Source organism: Oncorhynchus mykiss, chromosome 15, assembly GCF_013265735.2.
Source record: "Oncorhynchus mykiss isolate Arlee chromosome 15, USDA_OmykA_1.1, whole genome shotgun sequence".
NCBI classification, from domain to species: Eukaryota; Metazoa; Chordata; class Actinopteri; order Salmoniformes; family Salmonidae; genus Oncorhynchus; species Oncorhynchus mykiss.
The window spans coordinates 45,910,467-45,932,300 of NC_048579.1; the positions used below are offsets into that span (position 1 = coordinate 45,910,467).

Genomic DNA, 21,834 nt, shown 5'->3' on the forward strand with positions numbered 1-21,834 from the left:
ACATTTGCTGAAACATTATGACAACTCAGCGGCACAATGGTAGGGATAAATGAGCTGGGCTTGGATCATTGATAAGTAATTGTCTCAACGCAGCCTTAAAATGCTGTGGAAGGATCTGGGATCTGAATGATTTGGGTGGATCCCATCCTATTTACAACATGAGCTTTGTTTCCAGAAGGTATCAAAATTGTCAATAAATGTTACACCCACTGAGCTGCAATAGTCTTGTAGACAGTTATGGAGGGTTAAAAGTCTGCCCCATAATTCAAACCGCGATGTTTGTACATCCGCTAATTAAAGTCAGACAAAACGTAAAATCTCAATGTCAATATGGAGTCAACATTCAAGTGTAAGTTAAAAACAAATGTAAATAAGTTAGAAATTGTGCTACTAATGCACAAACACTTATCGTAAAAGTAATCATGTTTTTGTTTGGTTAGCTTTTGGAAATTGTAGAAATAAAACATTTTCCTTCTTCAGAGGTTCCAGCTAGGCAGGCTAACGTTAGTCAGCTAATTCATTTTCTAGCTATCATACAGTAGGCATATATTAATAATGATATAGTTAATACAAGTAGACATGCAATCATTATTGACTGTAGCGCATAAAAAGCACCCACAAGCTACCGGTGGCTGAAAACACAATCGTCGCGGGACGAACGAGTGACACATTTCCTGACGAAGGTGGTCCATTTAAAAAAAAAACATTCCTTCCTCCCTTGCCCTGCAAGTGTAAGCTCGTCAGACGTCATAGCATGTCATCAGAAGTGTCCACTTAATTTGAGAGCTGAGGGGAGAGGGTGTTTCTGTTAAGTTTTTGGAATGCAACCTATGTTGTGAAAACAGCATACCACTGAAACCAGATAGACTACTATGAAAGGAGCCATAGTAGGTACTTCCATAGTCAGTTCTGTACAGCTGAGAGCGAGATGGTGGCCTGAGGGGGGAAACCCCTGCGATAATATCTTATCTGGCCCTTTGATTCAGGGTCACGCTGCTTCCTGTAGCGCATGTGACATGCACGTACGCTCACACACACACAGGTTGAAGGCAGCCAATTCAGGAAGTGCTCAAATTTAAATATAAAAAAATTCTGACATTTAAAAAGTTTTTAAATAAATAATTTCTACTTTTCAATTTATTGAGAATAACTTTTTTTGGTTATTGAAATGTCATATTTGTTTACTTCCTGAATTGACTGCATTCTATTTGAATAGAGCTCAACCCTGACACACACACACACATATACACTGTAATTACGGTACTTGTACTGACCCTGTATAGCTTGTTTTCTCGTGATTTTTTTAATGGTACTTTTCCTCAGAGCACATCCATGGCGTCTCCATATGCACTGTCACCGCAGGGATGATGTTGGAAATCTGTAGGCTCGTCAGCTTCCCCAGAGTAGCCAGAGAGAGACTGGAGGGACAGCAGGTACAGTAGTACACTACCACACCATGCACCCTACCACACTACAAACTACTACACACTACTACAGAGAGACTGGAGGGACAACAGGTACAGTCAGATATTTTTTTTTTGTGAACATTACACTTTGTTAATCAAAGCCAAGCAAAACATTTCTGTACATTAATGTGTGCTTGTGGCAACAAAAACACTTCTCTATTGATAGGAACAGATATGGATCTGGCTTAAGAACACTTGTAATGGCTGGTATGTTTATTTGTTTCTTTTCCTTCTCTCTTTCTCAAGTTGGAGGTTCAGAATGACTGCTCTGAGGTGTGGCCAGGTCAATACGTTCACGTCTCTCTAAAGACAAATCCAAGCTACTGTGGAGTCACCTGGACAAGCACTTACCAAGTCCCAGGTGAGGATGAGGACCGTGATCAATGGTGAATAAAAATAATACTAATAATGGATTGGATTTATATAGAGCCTTTCTACTAACTGAGGTACTCAAAGCGCTTTACATAATACAGGGGAAACTTACCTCTTCCAGCAACAATGTGTGGCACTCACAGGTGATTTACTGCAACCATCTTGTGCCAGAACGCTCACTACACATCAGCTAGCATGGTGTAGAGGTGAGGATATATGCCAATTAGGAATGAGGGAGATGATTAGGTGGCCATAATATCAACCGATTGATTGAAATCGCCATTTCAGCATCTTGCACACACAGATTCCCAATGGATCATGTTGGTTAAACCTGACTGTACTTTGATTATTTAAGAGCTATTGAGTTGGGTGAGTAAACTGACACTGCAGGCGTTCATAAGCAAAACTAGTGAGTCAGCAAATGTCTAATGCAGAAACACTTAAATGTCATAAAACCCTCATTTCCTAACCGAAAGTCACACTACCCTGCTGAGCAAAACAGCATAGACCAGCTTGATCAGCAGGGTAGTCATGCTCTTACTCAATGTGCATACACAATGATCATATGTCGAAGCATTGTTTGTTTCACAGAGAACAAACCTTAACTTGGTTTTAAACTATATTTCAGAATGTAGCAGCAGAGATCTTCGGAGTAACATTCCAGAATGCATCAGTAAGTTTGATAGATTTTATTTCTCTATTGTTCTATAGTTCACAACAATTGAATCACTCTAGATATCCCTTAGCATGGGTTACAATGACAGACTATTTCTGCGTTCAACAAGGCTACATTTTTGCCTTGCCAAACCCGACAACAATATACTCATTCTGTATTTCCTTGTGTACAAATCAGCCTACAGATATTGGCAGTGCACTCATTTCCCTTGACTGTGTGATTACTGACTAACTGTGTCCTATGACAGCTGGGAGGCTAGCGTACACTGTGGACTCAGACAGAAAGGAGCTGGCTGTGTCTGTCTCAGACATGCTGGAGGATAAAGACTATCACCTGAGACTGTGTCACAGAAAAGACTACACCTGTAGAGACACAGGGGCCAACGCACTGGTAAGATTCCCGGAGATGGAGACCTTAAAGAGTAAACGTTAATGTTCAAATTGTGAGACCCTGGTTAGCCTGGAATCCATAATGTATATTTCACTATTGTTTCACTCAGTGAAATGAAAGCAGTGTGTGGATTCCAGGCTAGGCACTGATAATGTTGAGGCACTCCTCCCACTGCCAGTAAGTGTTGTAAAAGAGGTGATAGTCAACACTATACTTTGTGCATACTCTGATAGTAACACAGGGAAGAGGAAGGTCATAGAAATGCCTCAACCAGATGGTATGAGACAGGCATCATAAATCAGTTGTGCTATACTCGATCAGACCCTGGATTCCAATGCCATTTGAAATTAAGTACTTTACCTGGGCTTGATTGAGCTTGCCTTGCACAATGGAACCAATATACAGTTGAAATCGGAAGTTTACATACACCTTAGCCAAATACATTTAAACTCAGTTTTTCACAATTTATGACATTTTATCCTAGTAAAAATTCCCTGTCTTAGGTCAGTTAGGATCTCCACCTTATTTTAAGAATGTGAAAATGTCAGAATAATAATAGAGATAATGATTTATTTCAGCTTTTATTTCTTTCATCAGATTTCCAGTGGGTCAGAAGTTTACATACACTCAATTGGTATTTGGTAGCGTTGCCTTTAAATTGTTGAACTTGGGTCAAACGTTTCGGGTAGCCTTCCACAAGCTTCCCACAATAAGTTGGGTGAATTTGAGCTTGGTGTAACTGAGTCAGGTTTTGAGGCCTCCTTGCTCGCACACACTTTTTCAGTTCTGACCACAAATTTTCTATAGGATTGAGGTCAGGGCTTTGTGATGATCACTCCAATAACTTGACTTTGTTGTCCTTAAGCCATTTTGCCACAACTTTGGAAGTATGCTTGGGGTCATTGTCCATTTGGAAGACCCATTTGCGACTAAGCTTTAACTTCCTGACTGATGTCTTGAGATGTTGCTTCAATATATCCTACCTCAAGATGCCATCAATTTTGTGAAGTGCACCAGTCCCTCCTGCAGCAAAGCACCCCCACAACATGATGCTGCCACCCCCTTGCTTCACGGTTGGGATGGTGTTCTTCGGCTTGCAAGCCTCCCCATTTTTCCTCCAAACATAACATTGGTCATTATGGCCAAACAGTTCTATTTTTGTTTCATCAGACCAGAGGACATTTCTCCAAAAAGTACAATCTTTGTCCCCATGTGCAGTTGCAAACCGTAGTCTGGCTTTTTTTATGGCGGTTTTGGAGCAGTGGCTTCTTCCTTGCTGAGCTTTCAGGTTATGTCGATATAGGACTCGTTTTACTGTGGATATAGATACTTTTGTACCTGTTTCCTCCAGCATCTTCACAATATCCTTTGCTGTTGTTTTGGGATTGATTTGCACTTTTCGCACCAAAGTATGTTCATCTCTAGGAGACAGAACGTGTCTCCTTCCTGAGCGGTATGATGGATATGTGGTCCCATGGTGTTTATACTTGCTTGTACTGTTTGTACAGATGAACGTGGTACCTTCAGGCATTTGGAAATTGCTCCCAAGGATGAACCAGACTTTTTGGTTCAACCTATTTTTTTTCTGAGGTCTTTGCTGATTGCTTTTGATTTTCCAATGATGTCAAGCAATGAGGCACTGAGTTTGATGGTAGGCCTTGAAATACATCCACAGGTACACCTCCAATTGACTCAAACAATGTCAAAAGAAGCTTCAAAAGCCATGACATAATTTTCTGGAATTTTCCAAGCTGTTTAAATGCACAGTCAACTTAGTGTATGTAAACGTCTGTCCCACTTGTGATACAGTGAATTATAAGTGAAATAATCTGTCTGGAAACAATTCCTTGTAAAATTACCTGTGTCATGCACAAAGTAGATGTCCTAACCGACTTGCCAAAACTATAGTTTGTTAATAAGACATTTATGGAGTGGTAGAGTTAATGACTCCAACCTAAGTGTATGTAAACTTCCAACTTCATTTGTAATAGTGGCAAATTTGCAAATCAGGCCCATCTGGCACTCCAGGTAGACTAATATGTCAAATAATGTTTGAACCCAGGTCTGACCCTTGTTCCCTCTCCGCAGATCAGAAAGGAGGATGTGCTGAAGAATACTACTCTGCAGTATTCTACACCTTTGCCCTGTCTCTGCATCGAGGTAAAGATGTTTAACTGATCATTATCTAGTTAGGTCAATATTTATCTTCTTGTTAGATAATCTTGTTTGACCTTTATGTAATCAAATGTCTATGACGATCTGGACTGTATTGTGGAAATTGTGGCGTTACAGTGCATTCGAAAGACCCCTGGACTTTTTTCACATTTTGTTACGTTACAGCCTTATTCTAAAATGGATTACATTGATGTTTTCCCTCATCCATCTAGACACAATACCCCATAATGACAAAGCAAAAAAAGGTTTTTAGAAATTGCTGCAATTTTTTTTTCTTTTAACTTAAAAAATATTACATTTAAACAAGTATCCAGACCTTTTACTCAGTACTTTGTTGAAGCACGTTTGGCAGCGATTACAGCCTCGAGTGTTCTTGGGTATGATGCTAATAGCTTGGCACACCTGTATTTGGGGAGTTTCTCCCAATCTTCTCTGCAGATAATCTCAAGCTCTGTCAGGTTGGATGGGGAGCGTTGCTTCACAGCTATTTTCAGGTCTCTTAAGAGATGTTAGATCAGCTTCAAGTCCGGGCTCTGGCTGGGCCACTCAAAGATATTAAGAGACTTGTCCCGAAGCCACTCCTGCATTGCCTTGGCCTTGTGCTTAGGGTCTTTGTCCTGTTGGAAGGTAAACCTTCGCCCGTCTGAGGTCCTGAGCAAGTTTTCATCAAGGATCTTGCTGTACTCTGCTCTGCTCATCTTTCCCTCAATCCTGACTAGTCTCAAAGTCCTTGTTACTGAAAAACATCCCCACAGCATGATGCTGCAACCACCATGCTTCACCGTAGGGATGGTGAAGATGTGACGCTTGGCATTCAGGCCAAAGAGTTCAATCTTGGTTTCATCAGACCAGAGAATCGTGTTTCTCATGGTGATGAGTCTTTTGGTGCCTTTTGGAAAATTTCAAGTGGGCCCTTCATGTGCTTTTTCTTCTGGCCACTCTACCATAAAGGCCTGATTGGTGGAGTGCTGCATAGATTGTTGTCCTTCTGAAAGGTTTTCCCATCTCCACAGAGGCTCTGTCAGAGTGACCATCAGGTTCATGGTCACCTCCCTGACCAAGGCCCTTCTCCCCCGACTGCTCAGTTTGGCTGAGCAGCCAGCTCTAGGAAGAGTATTGGTGGTTCCAAACATCTTACATTTCAGAATGATGGAGGCCACTGTGTTCTCGGGGACCTTCAATGCTGCAGAATATTTTTTATACCTTTCCCCAGATCTGTGCCTCGACACAATCCTGTCTCGGAGCTCTACGGCCATTTCCTTTGACCTCATGCCTTGGTTTTTGCTCTGACATGGACTGTCAACTGTGGGACCTTTTATAGACAGGTGTGTGCCTTTCCAAATCATGTCCAATCAATTGAATTTACCACAGGTGGACTCCAATCAAGTTGTAGAAACATCTCAAGGACGATTTTTAAAATTAAACCCACACTACACTGGGCCAATTGTGCGCCTCCCTATGGGACTCCCAAACACGGCCGGATGTGATGCAGCCTGGAATCGAACCAGGGACTGCAGTAACACCTCTTGCACTGAGATGCGCTGCGCCACTCGGGAGCATTAAAAATGATGCGCCTGAGCTCAATTTCGAGTCTCATAGCAAAGGGTCGGAGGACTTATTCAAATAAGTTTATATTTTTTATACATTTGCAAACATTTCTATAAACCTGTTTACGCTTTGTCATTATGGGGTATTGTGTGTAGATTGATGAGGATGTTTTATTTAATACATTTTATAATAAGGCTGTAACGTAACAATGTGGAAAAAGTCAAGTGGTCTGAATACTTTCTGAATGCACTGTATATATATATTTATCCCACAGGGCTGGTCTGCCACTTCTGATGCACCCAGAGTTCAAGTCTTTCCCTTCAGAGACAGTGAGTGTCCTTCAACTTCTGTTACACTGCATGTTTTATTAATTGGTTGATTGTGAAATTTGCAAGATTGTCAGTGCATTGCTTTTGACCGCGTCTCTTTTCTCCAAAGATCTGAAGGAGTTGTGGTCCGGCATTAACTTTGACCCGGTGGAGGAGTTGTTGTCATGGGAACCGGTGTGTCCTGTTGTTGCGGTGATCTCACTGTGCCAAAAACAAGGGGACGATGAGTGTGACGATCTGGCTGGTTCATCACAGACCCTCAACAGGGAGAAGGTTAGGTGCCTCTCTATCAATCAGCCTCACATCTGTACCTCTGAACTCCTTCACAGTTAAAGGGCTGTTTCAAAGACAAAAGACTGATATGACATAGAAACAGTCAGGCACCAAGGCTATATCACCAGATAACTGTTTTACAAGAACTATTATAGATTCAAGTCCTCATTTAACTTTCCTTTCAGATAACATTCTCCACAGTGGATCCACACCCACAGCTTTGCATGAAGGTAAGACACCACCTTCGCCTGTGGTGTATTCAACAACTGAATGCACTTACTATCTGAACTTTCCTGTACATATCCCCTTTGAGTGTGCAGAACAAATTTATCTAACAAATGCATGCTCCTGGCTGTTTTATGTACAGTTTACAACAGATTCTGGATCCTGGATCCGGTGCCCCTTTGCAGATGGGAATTTCCAAGGTAATAGCTCTCTGTAAATAGTGTGCATATAATTATCATGAGTGATCCGTCTGAAGTTGTGAATGACGGACTTTTAAGTGGAAACGGGCACCACAGTTTGTATATCAGCCAAACCCATAACACCCAAGGATAAGAAACCACACACACTCTAGTATCAGTCTTTACACTAATGCAATATTATGGCACACCTGGAATCAAATAGCATTTTTTGAACTTGTCTGACACAATGGACCAATGGAATAGTACCAGAAGTGCAAACCCCATCCATATGGCACTCCAGGCATGCTGCATCAAACTCTCAAACGTTTTTGAAATAAAAAAAAATACTATTTGAACCCAGGTCTGTTATCTAGTATTACCAATATAGAGTCGTTTTTACACAATTCTTTTTTCCCATAGGGATTTTAGAAACTTAAAATAAGGGCTGCGTTTCGTTTAGGCTTACCCTGGTGTGATGTTTTGATAACCGTGTAAATCTCTCTAGGAGAAGGTGACTTTTTTCAGTATATTTGCCTGTATTGACCATTTACCCCCCTCCCCCCAAATTGAAATGCTCATTTGCTATCATAATGAACTACAAATGCCATGATGATCTGGACGAGCCTGCCAAATTGAGGCAAAGGTAAGAATCTCTCGATGGACAATTCTGTGAACGGTCTTGTGCAAGTTTTAAATTGACACAATACCAAAAGTAAAGGTATCGGCCAGAGATGACGTGCAGGAGCTTGCAGGGATTTGTAGTTTTGCATGTCTACTTTGACGCTAATTACTATTTTCAAGTCTGAGTAAATCGAGTCGAATATATGGATAAAAGTCACTTTGTCCGAGAGAGATTTACATGGTTATCAATACGCCACGCCAGGGTAAGCCTACATGAAGCACAGGCCTTATTTTAAGTGTTTCTAAAATCCCCTATGGGAGAAATTAATGGTGGAAAAGCTATTGAAAGTTTCCCTGTTTGACCACAAGGTTTTATGGGTATTATGACACCTCCACTGTGGGGCTCTATACTGCAGGCACTGTATATACAGTAAGTAATGTTGAATGATGATATTGCCTTGCTCTCCAGCTTGGGACCTGGGTGTCGACCAGCTGGGGCTGGTTTTAACGTCACGGGTCAGAGCACCCCTCTCTCTTCATGTGTGTGTGAAGACGGGGACCTCTGCATGCCACCCAGAACACACACTCCCTGTACATGTGGTAAATACATGTCTATCTGCACCTAATTCTTATCATAGGCAACAGTACTTATTATTTAAAAAAATAAGGGTGTTTGCTTACTATGAAGTCTGCTGTATCAAGGAGCTGTGTTGACTGTACGACTTACTTCCCTAATAACCAACCAAAAATCATTGCTCAACATAAAGGGAACTAACAAACGAGTCACTGACAACCAAAACTAAACCAGGTGGGGTTTTAAAATAGGTTCTGAAAGGCATCAATGGGGGTGCCTACTGAGTGCTGGCCAAGCTAGAGTAGGGTCTTAACACCCACCATGGATGCCCATTAGAGTTGCCTGATACAGTCAAACTAACTTAAGTTGAGAGGAGGAAGGGGGTAGGAAAGAGAAGGAGAGGCTAGGGGAGTGGGAGGGAGAAGGGAGAGGGAGGGGTTAGGAAAGAGAAGGAGAGGCGGGGGGAGTGGGAGGGAGAAGGGAGAGGGAGGGGTTAGGAAAGAGAAGGAGAGGCGGGGGGAGTGGGAGGAGAAGGGAGAGGGAGGGGTTAGGAAAGAGAAGGAGAGGCGGGGGGAGTGGGAGGGAGAAGGGAGAGGGAGGGGTTAGGAAAGAGAAGGAGAGGCGGGGGGAGTGGGAGGAGAAGGGAGAGGGAGGGGTTAGGAAAGAGAAGGAGAGGCGGGGGGAGTGGGAGGGAGAAGGGAGAGGGAGGGGTTAGGAAAGAGAAGGAGAGGTGAGGGGAGTGGGAGGGAGAAGGGAGAGGGAGGGGTTAGGAAAGAGAAGGAGAGGCGGGGGGAGTGGGAGGGAGAAGGGAGAGGGAGGGGTTAGGAAAGAGAAGGAGAGGCGGGGGGAGTGGGAGGGAGAAGGGAGAGGGCGGGGTTAGGAAAGAGAAGGAGAGGCGGGGGGAGTGGGAGGGAGAAGGGAGAGGGAGGGGTTAGGAAAGAGGGAGACAGGGTTAACCTTCTTCTGAACACCTCCAAAACAAAGATCATGTGGTTTGGTAAGAAGAATGCTCCTCTTCCGACAGGTGTTATTACTACCTCTGAGGGTTTAGAGCTTGAGGTAATCACCGCATACAAGTTCTTGGGAGTATGGCTAGACGGTACACGGTCCTTCTCTCAGCACATATCAAAGCTGCAGGCTAAAGTTAAATCTAGACTTGGTTTCCTCTATCATAATCGCTCCTGTTTCACCCCAGCTGCCAAACCAACCCTGATTCAGATGACCATCCTACTCATGCTAGATTATGGAGACAATTTATATATCGGCAGGTAAGGGTGCTCTCGAGTGGTTAGATGTTCTTTACCATTCGGCCATCAGATTTGCCACCAATGCTCCTTATAGGACACATCACTGCACTCTATACTCCTCTGTAAACTGGTCATCTCTGTATACCCATCGCAAGACCCACTGGTTGATGCTTATTTATAAAACCCTCTTAGGCCTCACTCCCCCCTATCTGAGATATCTACCGCAACACTCATCTTTCTAGTCATAGGCTTTTGAGAGTTAAACTGCAGCCTAGCTCTTCCAACATCTCTCATGCCAACTGGAGCATTGGCTCTGCAGCTCTTAAATATCACCTGTGCCAGCACAGGTGAAACTTAACGAAGCGTCAGGTGCAACACATCCTGACCACTGAGGATGACTCCAATCAGCGTGCATAATCAACTTAAAGGGGAACTACACCCGCTGATTTGGCCTCGTTTTTTGGCTTGCTCCTGAAGAAATACTGGCGGCCATGACAGGCCATGCAAAACTCATTTGCTCCGTACCACCACCAAGACACACCCATCTGTCAGAACCTTGCCCACAGCTGTTTCCCCCTACTCAATCACAACAAAGACACATCCTGCAGGTAGAGTTCAATAACTACAGGCAGATGTACAGTATGGTGAGATTCTGGAGGAAGCTTGAATAGGACAGTAGCCTACAGAACAATATGAGAATAATGAAATTGCTGAATTTGTGTAGATATTCTAAACTACATGTTTTGACAACATTCAGGTCCATGTAGAATAAACAACCCTTTCCATAATACAATAGCATCAGTGTTCTGCTAATGTAACAATGTGCACCTTTCATGTCATTCCCAGCTGATACAGATACTGTGCCTATCAACATTTTGTCTGGTGGTAATGGAGCTACCTTGTCATATCTTCCTGTGTGGTGTCCCGTATACACCAGGAGTTCACTGATCCTGCTGGAGAATACACAGGGTTTCTCCCTCCCCATATTGACTGATACATTCAAATCAATAATAAAAAAAGACAATACAGGTAAAACTTGTCTTGTAAAATGCTCATGCCGAGTGCCAGGTCTCTCTCCATTCAGATACATCGGTATCAAGCCCGTTTGTCAGTCTGGACTTAATCTTCAATGTCTCCATAGTCACTCTATTACCAATGGCAGTGAGGATAGGTGATACTGTATCTGACACACAAACAGGTACTATGTTTGAATATGTCAAGTGCCTGAGGCTGCCGTCTGGCAAAATCATATCCAGTCCATCTGTAGAAATAGGCAGAGTTGACACATGGAATGAAAAGGGTGTTGCTATTACAATACCTTTGTGCTGTACTGTATTATCAGTAATCACCTCATGGTGGATGTGTTGAGTGCCAGGTCTCTCTGAATCTCATGCATCTGTCAACACATACACACAGTCACTGTTCTGATAAGACCTATCTCTAACTATGGCAGTTAGAGATAGTTCATATCTGACACAAACATACTATGTTGAAGTCAGACTAAACCTACCAAATTCTGATTTCCCGATCGATGACCGTTGGTGAGCAGGCAAGAGGTGAGGTCTTTGCCAGAGCCCCACTGATTGGCAAAGCAACATAGATCAGCTCCTGATGACCCTTCATCAAAGATACTGGTCGGTCACACACACACACCTACTGGGTTATGATTAGCCTGGTGAAACCAACCTGATCGCTCCATTCCACCTTTCTATTACACTTCAGATATAATTAAAAGCTAAATTGAATGGTGGCCACAGGCTAGGTTATGCCCTGGACATTATATGGACATTTTAAGAAGTAGAAAATAAGCAATAAATAATGTCAGTTTACAGAAATTATGTTTCACAGTTGGGTTACCAAATGTATCAAAGTAATGAAGTGGGTCATTTTGTAAAAATGATGAGCCTGTGAAAACTGGGCGTCTCTCGAACAACTGTAGCAGGCAATCGTATGAGGTGGTATTGACTGGGAGGGCCTGTGACAGTGTGATGTAATAGACAGCCAAGTGGTCAATTGCATTTTGTTCTAAAGAAAGGACAAAACTTTTTGCTAATGCACTTGAAAATCGAAATTACTTTTATTCTGAGGTCTGGAACGCCGTTTGGATCTTTCAGCGTCAAAAAAGTTACACGTCAAATCACACTGTTTGACGCGTCAAATACGCTTGTTGACCAATCAGGACCTGAATATGACTGCATGTCACATAATTTAACACGTTCATACATTTTTTTTTACATAGTTATTACACATTGATTACACTATCACTCGTATTTCATAAGTCACAACGATTCACCGATACGTATGCCAGAATGCTGGTAAAGTTTTGTCTCGCGCAGCTTCCGAAGGAGCGCAGACACACTTCCCCAAGCTCTGGACAGTGCTGGTCATAAAAAAAAGCTAGCTAGCTGAAGGATGCAAACAATGTTATTTCCCAAAAACATAGCAAAACAACTATCTGTTTCAGTAGCTATAGTTAGCTAACTAACTACCTAGCTAGGTGTCATCATCTAAAATACTTCTAATTTACAAGATATTTCTTATTTGATTATTGGTGGTCGGACCCACCTATGTGAAGCTAGCCACAATAAGGAATAGCCACAATAATGGAATTTGCAGTTTGCGTGTCATTGACAGTGATGCAAATGAATATAAATAGTGGAATTATGCCATAATTGAATAGATCATGCAAAACGAGGTTGGAATGTTGTTATATAAATTCAACAAAAGACAATCATTTGTTAATTTGAGAAAAATTTGTTGAAATCACACTGGACGTATTAGACTTTAGAATTGCATTGGGGTCATACTTATTTCACTGTACAGCCTTACCTATGGATTGTGGATCAATGAGATGGGGTATGAGTCTACTCAGTGACACCCAGGGAATATTATTGTCGTAGCTCTTACTGCAGGACTCTAAAACCATTGAATTGAGCCACATTTATTCTACCAGTCAACATACTATGTGTATTGAACACTATTCCAGAGGAAAAATAATACAATGTGGATGTTTTAGAGTGACAACTCTGAAGACGACGTTGGGAAAAAAGCTAGCTAGTTATTTTCATGAACTGGAGTTCAACAACAAGTGGCTATCTAGCTAGTACTTACTCACATGGATTCCTAAACCATTGCTAAAAATATTGAAAATGATTGCAGTTTCTACTGGTCATTGTTTTCAGGCTGGTTGCATTGGTGCTAGCTAGGTACAAAGCTAAAGATTGCTAGCTACCTCAGAAGATGCTAATAACACCTGTATCAAAGATATTTGCAAACATTTTTGATCCTGCTCAATTGATCCTGATCTTATTTCAAATGCTCACACAGACTTTTTCCCATTCGGTCGAACAAATAATGACTTATTACCAACACGGTATTGTAAACACATTCTTCGTGGCCGGTTGTGCTTATTTCCAGACTTTTCTTTGACAGTGCTACTGATCGTAGTGGTGGAGCTTGGCTTGCACAGGAAAATTCAGCACACACAACAGTCTATAATAGAATTGTGTTATTTAAGATGTCAGATAGTGTTATTTGACATGTATTGTCTTTTTGACACTCAAAGTCCCAAACGGCATTCCACAGAAAAGCTGTGAAAATAGCAAGTGAAGAGTGAATGAATTTTTGGGAGGAGGTCACTAAACCACACTGCTGGACATCTTCTGATACATTTGCTCTTTCTGGTAGGTCCCAGCATCCGTTCATAACCAGGGGATCAGTCTGGCACACAACTGTGCACATTGTCAAACAGAAAAACAGTGTCAACAATTGTCATCATGCCTCAATTATAAAACATACTGTATGTAGCTTGAGCAATAATGTAATCTCGTTTGGCAGCTAATTCCATGCTTGACAGATGTAAAAGTAGAGACTGCATTTGAGGAACAATGGGAAAGTAATTCTGAAAGTTGATAAACTTGTAAATTCACTTTTGAGAAAATGGCCTTTGAATGTTTTGGTACCTGGGAAGCTCTCCTTTGTCTACACCCATTCAGCATTGTTCACGCCCTCTTAAGCCAGCTCCACCCATCTCTTTAAGGATTCACATGTGAGGTCATGCGCTAAACCGTGAGTAGTGTAGTAAAGATTAAGACTAAAAGTAGTAGCCTACAATAAGGAAAAATGACAGGTAAACAAAGTGTCCAGATAAAAATATTTTATAAATATTAGATTATGCTTACCCAGACACACCAAATTGATGGGTCATGTGAAAGAAATGCTCTAACCCCAGCCACATATTGCCAAGTGGATGGGTCTCCACAGAAGGTGTAAATGGTACAGCCAAATGGTTACTTGCATAGTAGCAATATTATAAATAGTGTAAATATAAGTATGTACATGAACAATAACAATATCAGTGATAGAGGAGGTAGTTATATGCATACAATCAGGGGTAAAGTGACTGAGCTGCAGGATTAATAAAACAAATAGTTGGAGGAATGAATGACGTGTGTGTTAGGAGAGAATCATTTGAATAGAGGCACCGCAGATAGTGCTGATGACTGGTCTGTCCGAACCACGCATGAACAAGGGAAGCTATATTCGGAGAGTCTGTTTCTGTCCTGCCCTTGACTTTGGTGCAAGGCATGTGATGTCCATAGCCTCTTCGTCGCAAAACTCCCTGATCTTCTCAAAAACATAAGTTTGTCTAGCTGTGTCCAGTCCAGGTGGTGGTTGTACAGGCAGACCATCTATGGGAGGAAGGATGTCAGCATTGCGCAGCAGCTGAAACCTGGTCCCGATAGTCTGAACGCTCCTTGGCGACAACAACACCAGGCTCAAGAGCAATGAAGCTGTAAAACAGGAAATAAAAGAAATTAAGACATTATAACCTTGCACTACATCAATTCACCTCCCAAGTTTAGATAAGAAGAATAACCTCATACAATGCACTGAAAATGATATTCACCTGAAGTGCTGGAACTGCTTGAACTGTGGCAGCGGCCTGAAGTACGGAGTCAGGTGTTGTTGCCAGCCATAGCTTTCCACCAGCACCGTACCATCCTCCAGTCCAACCAGCTGTGGGATGTTGACCCATCACAGTGCTGTCCTTCACAACACCAGCAATCTCAGACAAAGTGTTCACTCTGGTCTTTCTGAAGCGCTGCTTCATGAGGCTGGGCAGGGTAGCCTAGTGGTTAGAGCGTTGGACTAGTAACCGAAAGGTTACAAGTTCATATCCCCGAGCTGACAAGGTACAAATCTGTCGTTCTGCCCCTGAACAGGCAGTTAACCCACTAGGCCGTCATTGAAAATAAGAATTTGTTCTTAACTGACTTGCCTAGAAAGGTAAAATAAATAAAAAATTTAAAAAGGCTGAAGCACCAGTCGGGGGCAAACTTGGTGTTGCCTGCGATCAGGAAGTGAAGGTCCAGACTGTGGTGGACCTTGTGAATGATCCGACCAGGCACAATACCAGAGTTCTTGTTTTGGCCACTGCAGTTATCACAATTCAGGTCCACATGTGTTCATGACTGCACTGCTGCCTTTGCTGGATGACATGCCTTCATCAATCACGTAGTTGACTTGTTGTGACACCAAACAAGCCACACTTACGAGGAGTTAAAAAGTAGATGGGACCTGGCTGCATGGGGTCAGAAGGATAGTGCACATGCAAACAACAAAATAACAATAAGATAAGTTAATGAAAATAAAATGTGACATAATGCCTCATTATCAGGTAAGTTTCACTTACCTACAAATGTGCAGACCAGCAACACTGCATACAGAAACATAATCTTGGAAAGTTTAAAATAAAAAAAGTTAAAATGATAACACACTACACATACCTCTGGAAAATACAGAAGTAATGCGAGATCAATAAAAGTAGTGCCAATCATGTTGGAGGTCAATGAAATAATCAAAACGTGTTGTTTGTGCTTCACATATCAAGTGTTGCCATCGATTCCTAAACAATGAACCATAATCCCAGTCCATTGAGTATTAGCAATAAAAACCGATTGTCATAGCTAGCTAACGTTAACCAAATAGGTTCAATGTTAGCTAGTCAACAATATGCTTTAACTTGCAATGAAAACAACTTTCTGTTGAAAGAAAAGTATAATATCTGAAACTGTAGCTAGACTCTTACCAGTATACATGGGTGAATTTTAAGGCAGAAACCCCTTTCATTAAATAAGATGTCCTGTGTCGTTTCCGTTGCTTGGCTCTTTGCTGTGTCAAGTCACTCTGGTTCACACTGACCGTGTGTAATGCCATAATAATCATCTTAAGCTTCAGCCCCCACCCAAACTCTGACCAATTCACTCGCCCTAGCAGTGCTGGTTTTCATCCCAATGAGGAATCGGCCCAGAAGCGGGTGTCGGACTCGGCCCGGAATCAAAATGAATGACTGCCCAGAATTGGCCTAAGTACAGTGGCTTGCGAAAGTATTCACCTCCCTTCACATTTTTCCTATTTTGTTGCCTTACAACCTGGAATTAAAATAGATTTTTTGGGAAAATTACTGAGGATAATAGCAGATGATTTTGCTACTCATATTTGCCACATATTCAATTTAAGCCTACTAGAGAGCGTGTGCCCTCAGGCCCGGAGGGAAGCTAAATTCATTCCGCTACCTAAGAATAGTAAAGCCCCCTTTACTGGCTCAAATAGCTGACCAATCAGCCTGTTACCAACCCTTAATAAACTTCTGGAAAAAGTTGTGTTCGACCAGATACAATGCTATTTTACAGTAAACAAATTGACAACAGAATTTCAGCATGCTTATAGGGAAGGACAATCAACAAGCACAGCACTTACACACATGACTGATGATTGGCTAAGATAAATTGATGATAACATGATTGTGGGGGCTGTCTTAGTAGACTTCAGTGCAGCTTTTGACATTATTGATCATAGTCTGCTGCTGGAAAAACGTATGTGTTATAGCTTTACACCCCCTGCTATAATGTGGATGAAGAGTTACTTGTCTAACAGAACACAGAGGGTGTTCTTTAACCTCTTGAAGCTATTGGGCACTATTTTTATTTGGAAAAATAACGTTCCCAAAGTAAACGGCCTATTCCTCAGGACCAGATGCTAGAATAAGCATATAATTGACAGATTATGATAGAAAACACTCTAAAGTTTCCAAAACGGTCCAAATTTTGTCTGTGAGTTAAACAGAACTGATATTGCAGGCTAAAACCTGAGGAAAATCCAATCAGGAAGTGCCCCTGTTTTTGAAACCTCTCTGTTGTTATGCATCCCTATTGCCCATTTAAAGGGATATCAACCAGATTCCTTTTTCTATGGCTTTCCTAAGGTGTCAACAGCCTTTAGACATAGTTTCAGGATTTTATTTTGAAGAATAAGCGTGAACGACCACATTGCGTAAGTGGATAGGTGGGGGCTCTCAGAGTGAGTTGAGCGCAAAAGAGAAAGTAGGCCGTTGTTACTCCCGGTCCCAGTGAAAAGCCAACTGTCCCGGTTAATATATTATCGAATAGATATTTGAAAAACACCCTGAGGATTGATTATAAAAAAACGTGTGACATTTTTCCGTGGACATTATGGATATAATTTGGAATTTTTGTCTGCGTTGTCGTGACCGCTCTTTCCGGTGGATTCTAGGTATAACGCATCAAACTAACGGAGGTATTTGGATATAAAAAATATCTTTATGGAACAAAAGGAACATTTGCTGTCTAACTGGGAGTCTTGTGAGTGAAAATATCCGAAGATCATCAAAGGTAAACGATTAATTTGATTGCTCCTCTGATTTTCGTGACCAAGTTACCTGATGCTAAGTGTACTTATTGTTTTGTCGAGCGATCGATAAACTTACACAAACGCTTGTATTGCTTTCGCTGTAAAGCAAAATTTCAAAATCTGAGACGACAGGTGGATTAACAAAAGGCAAAACTGTGTTTTGTAATATTGCACTTGTGATTTCATGAATATGAATATTTTCTAGTAATATTATTTGACTGTGGCGCTATGCTATTCTGCGTTGCTGATGACAATTATACCGGATCCGGGATGGCTGGTTCAGAGAGGTTAATGGAAGCCTATCAAATATAATCCAGTTAGAATCAGGAATTCTCCAGGGTAGCTGTTTAGGCCCCTTTCTTTTTTCAATGTAACTAATGACATGTCACTGACTTTGAGTAAAGCCAGAGTTTCTATGTATGCGGATGACTCAACACAATACACGTCAGCTACTACAGCGACTGAAATGACTGCAACACTCAACAAAGAGCTGCAGTTAGTTTCAGAGTGGGTGGCAAGGAATACGTTGGTCCTAAATATTTCTAAAACTAAAAGTATTGTATTTGGAACAAAACACTAACTAAACCATAAGCCTCAAATAAATCTTGTAATAAATAATGTGGAAATTGAGAGTTAGTTAAGATGACTAAACTGCTTGGAGTAACACTAAATTGTAAACTGTCATTGTCAAAACATATTGATGCAATAGTAGCTAAGATGGGGAGAATCCTGTCTGTAATAAAGCGATGCTCTGCCTTTCTTAACAACACTATCAACAAGGCAGGTTCTACAGGCCCTAGTTTTGTCGCACCTTGACTACTGTTCAGTTGTGTGGTCAGATGCCACATAAAAGGACTTAGAAAAATTGCAATTGGCTGAGAACAGGGCAGCGTGACTGGCCCTTGGATGTACACAGAGAGCTAATATTAATAATATGCATGTCAATCTCTCCTGGCTGAGAGTGGAAGAGAGATTGACTTCATCACTACTTTTATTCATGAGAGGTATTGACATGTTGAATGCACCGAGCTGTCTGTCTAAACTACTGGCACACAGCTCAGACACCCATGCATACCCCACAAGACATGCCACAAGAGGTATCCTCACAGTCCCCAAGTCCAGAACAGACTATGGGAGGCACACAGTACTACATAAAGGCATGACTACATGGAACTCTATTCCACATCAAGTAACTTACGCAAGCAGTAAAATTACATTTAAAAAACACCATATGGAAGAGCGGGGACTGTGAAGCAACACAAACATTGGCACAGACACATGCATACACACACACACACACACACACACACACACACACACACACACACACACACACACACACACACACACACACACACACACACACACACACACACACACACACACACACAGACATGATAACATACACGCTATGTGAAATCTGTGAATGTATTGTAATGTTTCAGAATTGTATAAACTGCCTTAATTTTGCTGGACCCCAGGAACGGTAGCTGCTTTGGCAGCAGCTAATGGGTATTCATAATAAATACAATGCAAAACAAATACAATACAACTTACACTGGCCCGAGCTCAATCCCTGCATCCTAGCCATAAGTAATACTGCGGAAGGCGGAGTCTGACTCTCAGCCGAGTGCTCCGATTCTCAGACGGAATCGTCCCAGATCCACTTTGCTGGCACTGGCATCTGTGTACATAGAGAATGGATGACGGAAATCTGGAGTAGCAGGCACTGGTGCGGAGACCAAAAGGGTTTTTGTCTTCTCAACAGCTGCCTGACAGTCTGGGCTCCAATGGAAAATATCTTTGGGACTGGTAAAATCCTTAAGTGGGGCAACAACCTGTGCAAAGTTCTTGCAAAATGCCTGGTAGTAGCCAGCCATCCTCAAGAATTGGTGCAGTTCCTGGCGAGAAGTTGGCACAGGAAGGCTATTGATGGTCTCCACTTTTGCCATGACCGGTCAGAATTTTCCTTGTTCCGCCACCTTCCAGAAATACTTCATTGTTGCTTGGGCGATTTCACTCTTTGGCAGTTTAACATTCAAGTTGGCAGATGCAGAACTAAACTAAACTAAGGTGTTCTGTCTAGGTGGCATGAATACCACCACATTGTCCAAATATGCCTCAGCATTTTCCAGACCATGTAGCATGATGTGCATGAGCCTTTGAAACGTGGCTCCGGCATTTCGAAACCCGAACAGAAGATGAAGGTAGGAAAACAAACCATCAGGAGTGAGAAAAGCAGACAGCTCTTTTGTACGATCAGTTAGAGGGACCTACCAGTATCCCTTCAGCAGATCGAACTTACTAACGTACTTAGTAGCACCAACACGGTCCACACAATCATCGACCCTGGGAAAAGGGTACAAGTCTGACTTAGTAACAGCAATGAGTTTGAGAAAATTTGAACAAAAGCGCGGAGACCCATCCAGCTGATGTACCAATATGCAGCGTGAACTCCACGGACTGTTGCCATGTTGTGCAATGCAGTGCAATGCCGTGTTCAAGCATGAATTCTACCTCACTACAGAGTTTCTCCCTCTTTTCAGGATTCACTCGAGTCCCCAACGTGTCATGCTCTAGAACATTTGACTGGCACATCTGAAACTAAACCCTGATATTCTAAAAGCAGAACAACAATTTTGCCTTTCAAATCAAAATGTATTGGTCACATACACATGTTTAGCAGATGTTATTGCGGGTATAGCACAATGGGTTCACTTCGCTACACATCCGGAGACAAGTGTGCCAAAAAGCCCTTCAGGTTTTCCAGAATCTCTGCTTTACTCAACCGTCCCACAGGCACAGAGTGTATTAGGCTTTCCTCGTGCTCTCAAGGAAATACTGGGCTTTCCTCATGCTCTTGAGGAAGACTATAGTCCACGGTGTCTACCGGTTTCCACCGACTTCTCCGCCCGATCACAGCAGGAGAAGTATGGTTTCAACATGTTGACATGACACAGTAGTTTTTTTTCCCCTACGCTCGGGTGTGGCGATGAGGTAATCCAGATATTTTTGAAAATATCTTTATAGGGGTAAGGGACTGAAAAGTGAGCTTACAACGGTGACCCCAGATTCTTGAACAACGTTCCGTGCTACAAATAGCACTAGAGGGACCCTTTCATCCCAGTCTTTCTCGAACCCAAAGCCATAAGCTCTCAACATAGACTTCAAAGTCTGATGAAATCTCTCCAGCACCTTGAGACTCTGGGTGATAGGCACAAGAGGGGCAATGGGTAACCCCCAACTGCTGAAGCACTTGCTGGAAGACCTGACATGAAATTAGAACCGTGGTCCGATTGGACTACATGCACCCTCCAAAATGAAGGATAGGCTACCCCAGTGTCTCACAGTATCTTCACAGGCTGTGTAACAGCATCACCACTCAGCATCACCTTTGTTTCAGACATTAACCTGTCTGAAACAAAGGGTTCATACACATCTGATCCAAGACTTAACGGGCTTGAGTGCTCCCACAAAAAGAAAGCTTTTTCTGTGTAATTTTTCTGTTTCAATTCAGGACACAGAGACAGTGGCTGTGTCCGAATACCCATACTAGCATACTACATACTTAAACTGCATACTCTTTACTCATCATTGCATACTATTTAGCATGTACCTTTTAGTAAAAAGTATGCAGTATACCACAGCCACAACGCAGTAGCAGTTCCTGATTGGCTGAGTAGGTGGGGTGGGGCCGATTTTTCCAAATTCAACAGACATGCATCGCATTAACCAGCATGATAATAGCTCATTTCCAATTTGATGAATGTGTACGAATACATGGGTGTAATCATTCAAAAGTGGTCCCTGCAGCGTAGGCTCAAACCGGTGTGATTAAAACACTTCATTAGAATGTCGAGTTATGATTGTCAGCGTTTGAGTAGGCCACACTTTTTTCACAGTAACATTTTGCACAAGCAGTCTTTATAATGTTATGTCCTCACTGTGACCTTTCGGTTACTGGCCCAATGTTCTTAACCGCTAGTCTAATACTGTGAAGAACTGACAAACACAATACCAGGTAGTACATGAAAGATACTCGAGAG

General features: G+C 42.1%; 1 protein-coding gene across 1 annotated transcript in view; it reads left to right on the forward strand.

The window, feature by feature from the left end:
- The window catches only part of il17rel (interleukin 17 receptor E-like), a 36,723-nt gene that overhangs the window by 8,384 nt on the left and 6,505 nt on the right, over positions 1-21,834 (forward strand). The window contains exons 4-13 of the mRNA XM_036944446.1: positions 1,324-1,433; positions 1,713-1,827; positions 2,467-2,511; positions 2,762-2,904; positions 4,993-5,064; positions 6,902-6,956; positions 7,066-7,229; positions 7,415-7,459; positions 7,597-7,654; positions 8,724-8,854. Coding sequence (XP_036800341.1) covers positions 1,324-1,433; positions 1,713-1,827; positions 2,467-2,511; positions 2,762-2,904; positions 4,993-5,064; positions 6,902-6,956; positions 7,066-7,229; positions 7,415-7,459; positions 7,597-7,654; positions 8,724-8,854 — 938 coding nt within the window. The remainder of the gene's footprint in view (positions 1-1,323; positions 1,434-1,712; positions 1,828-2,466; positions 2,512-2,761; positions 2,905-4,992; positions 5,065-6,901; positions 6,957-7,065; positions 7,230-7,414; positions 7,460-7,596; positions 7,655-8,723; positions 8,855-21,834) is intronic.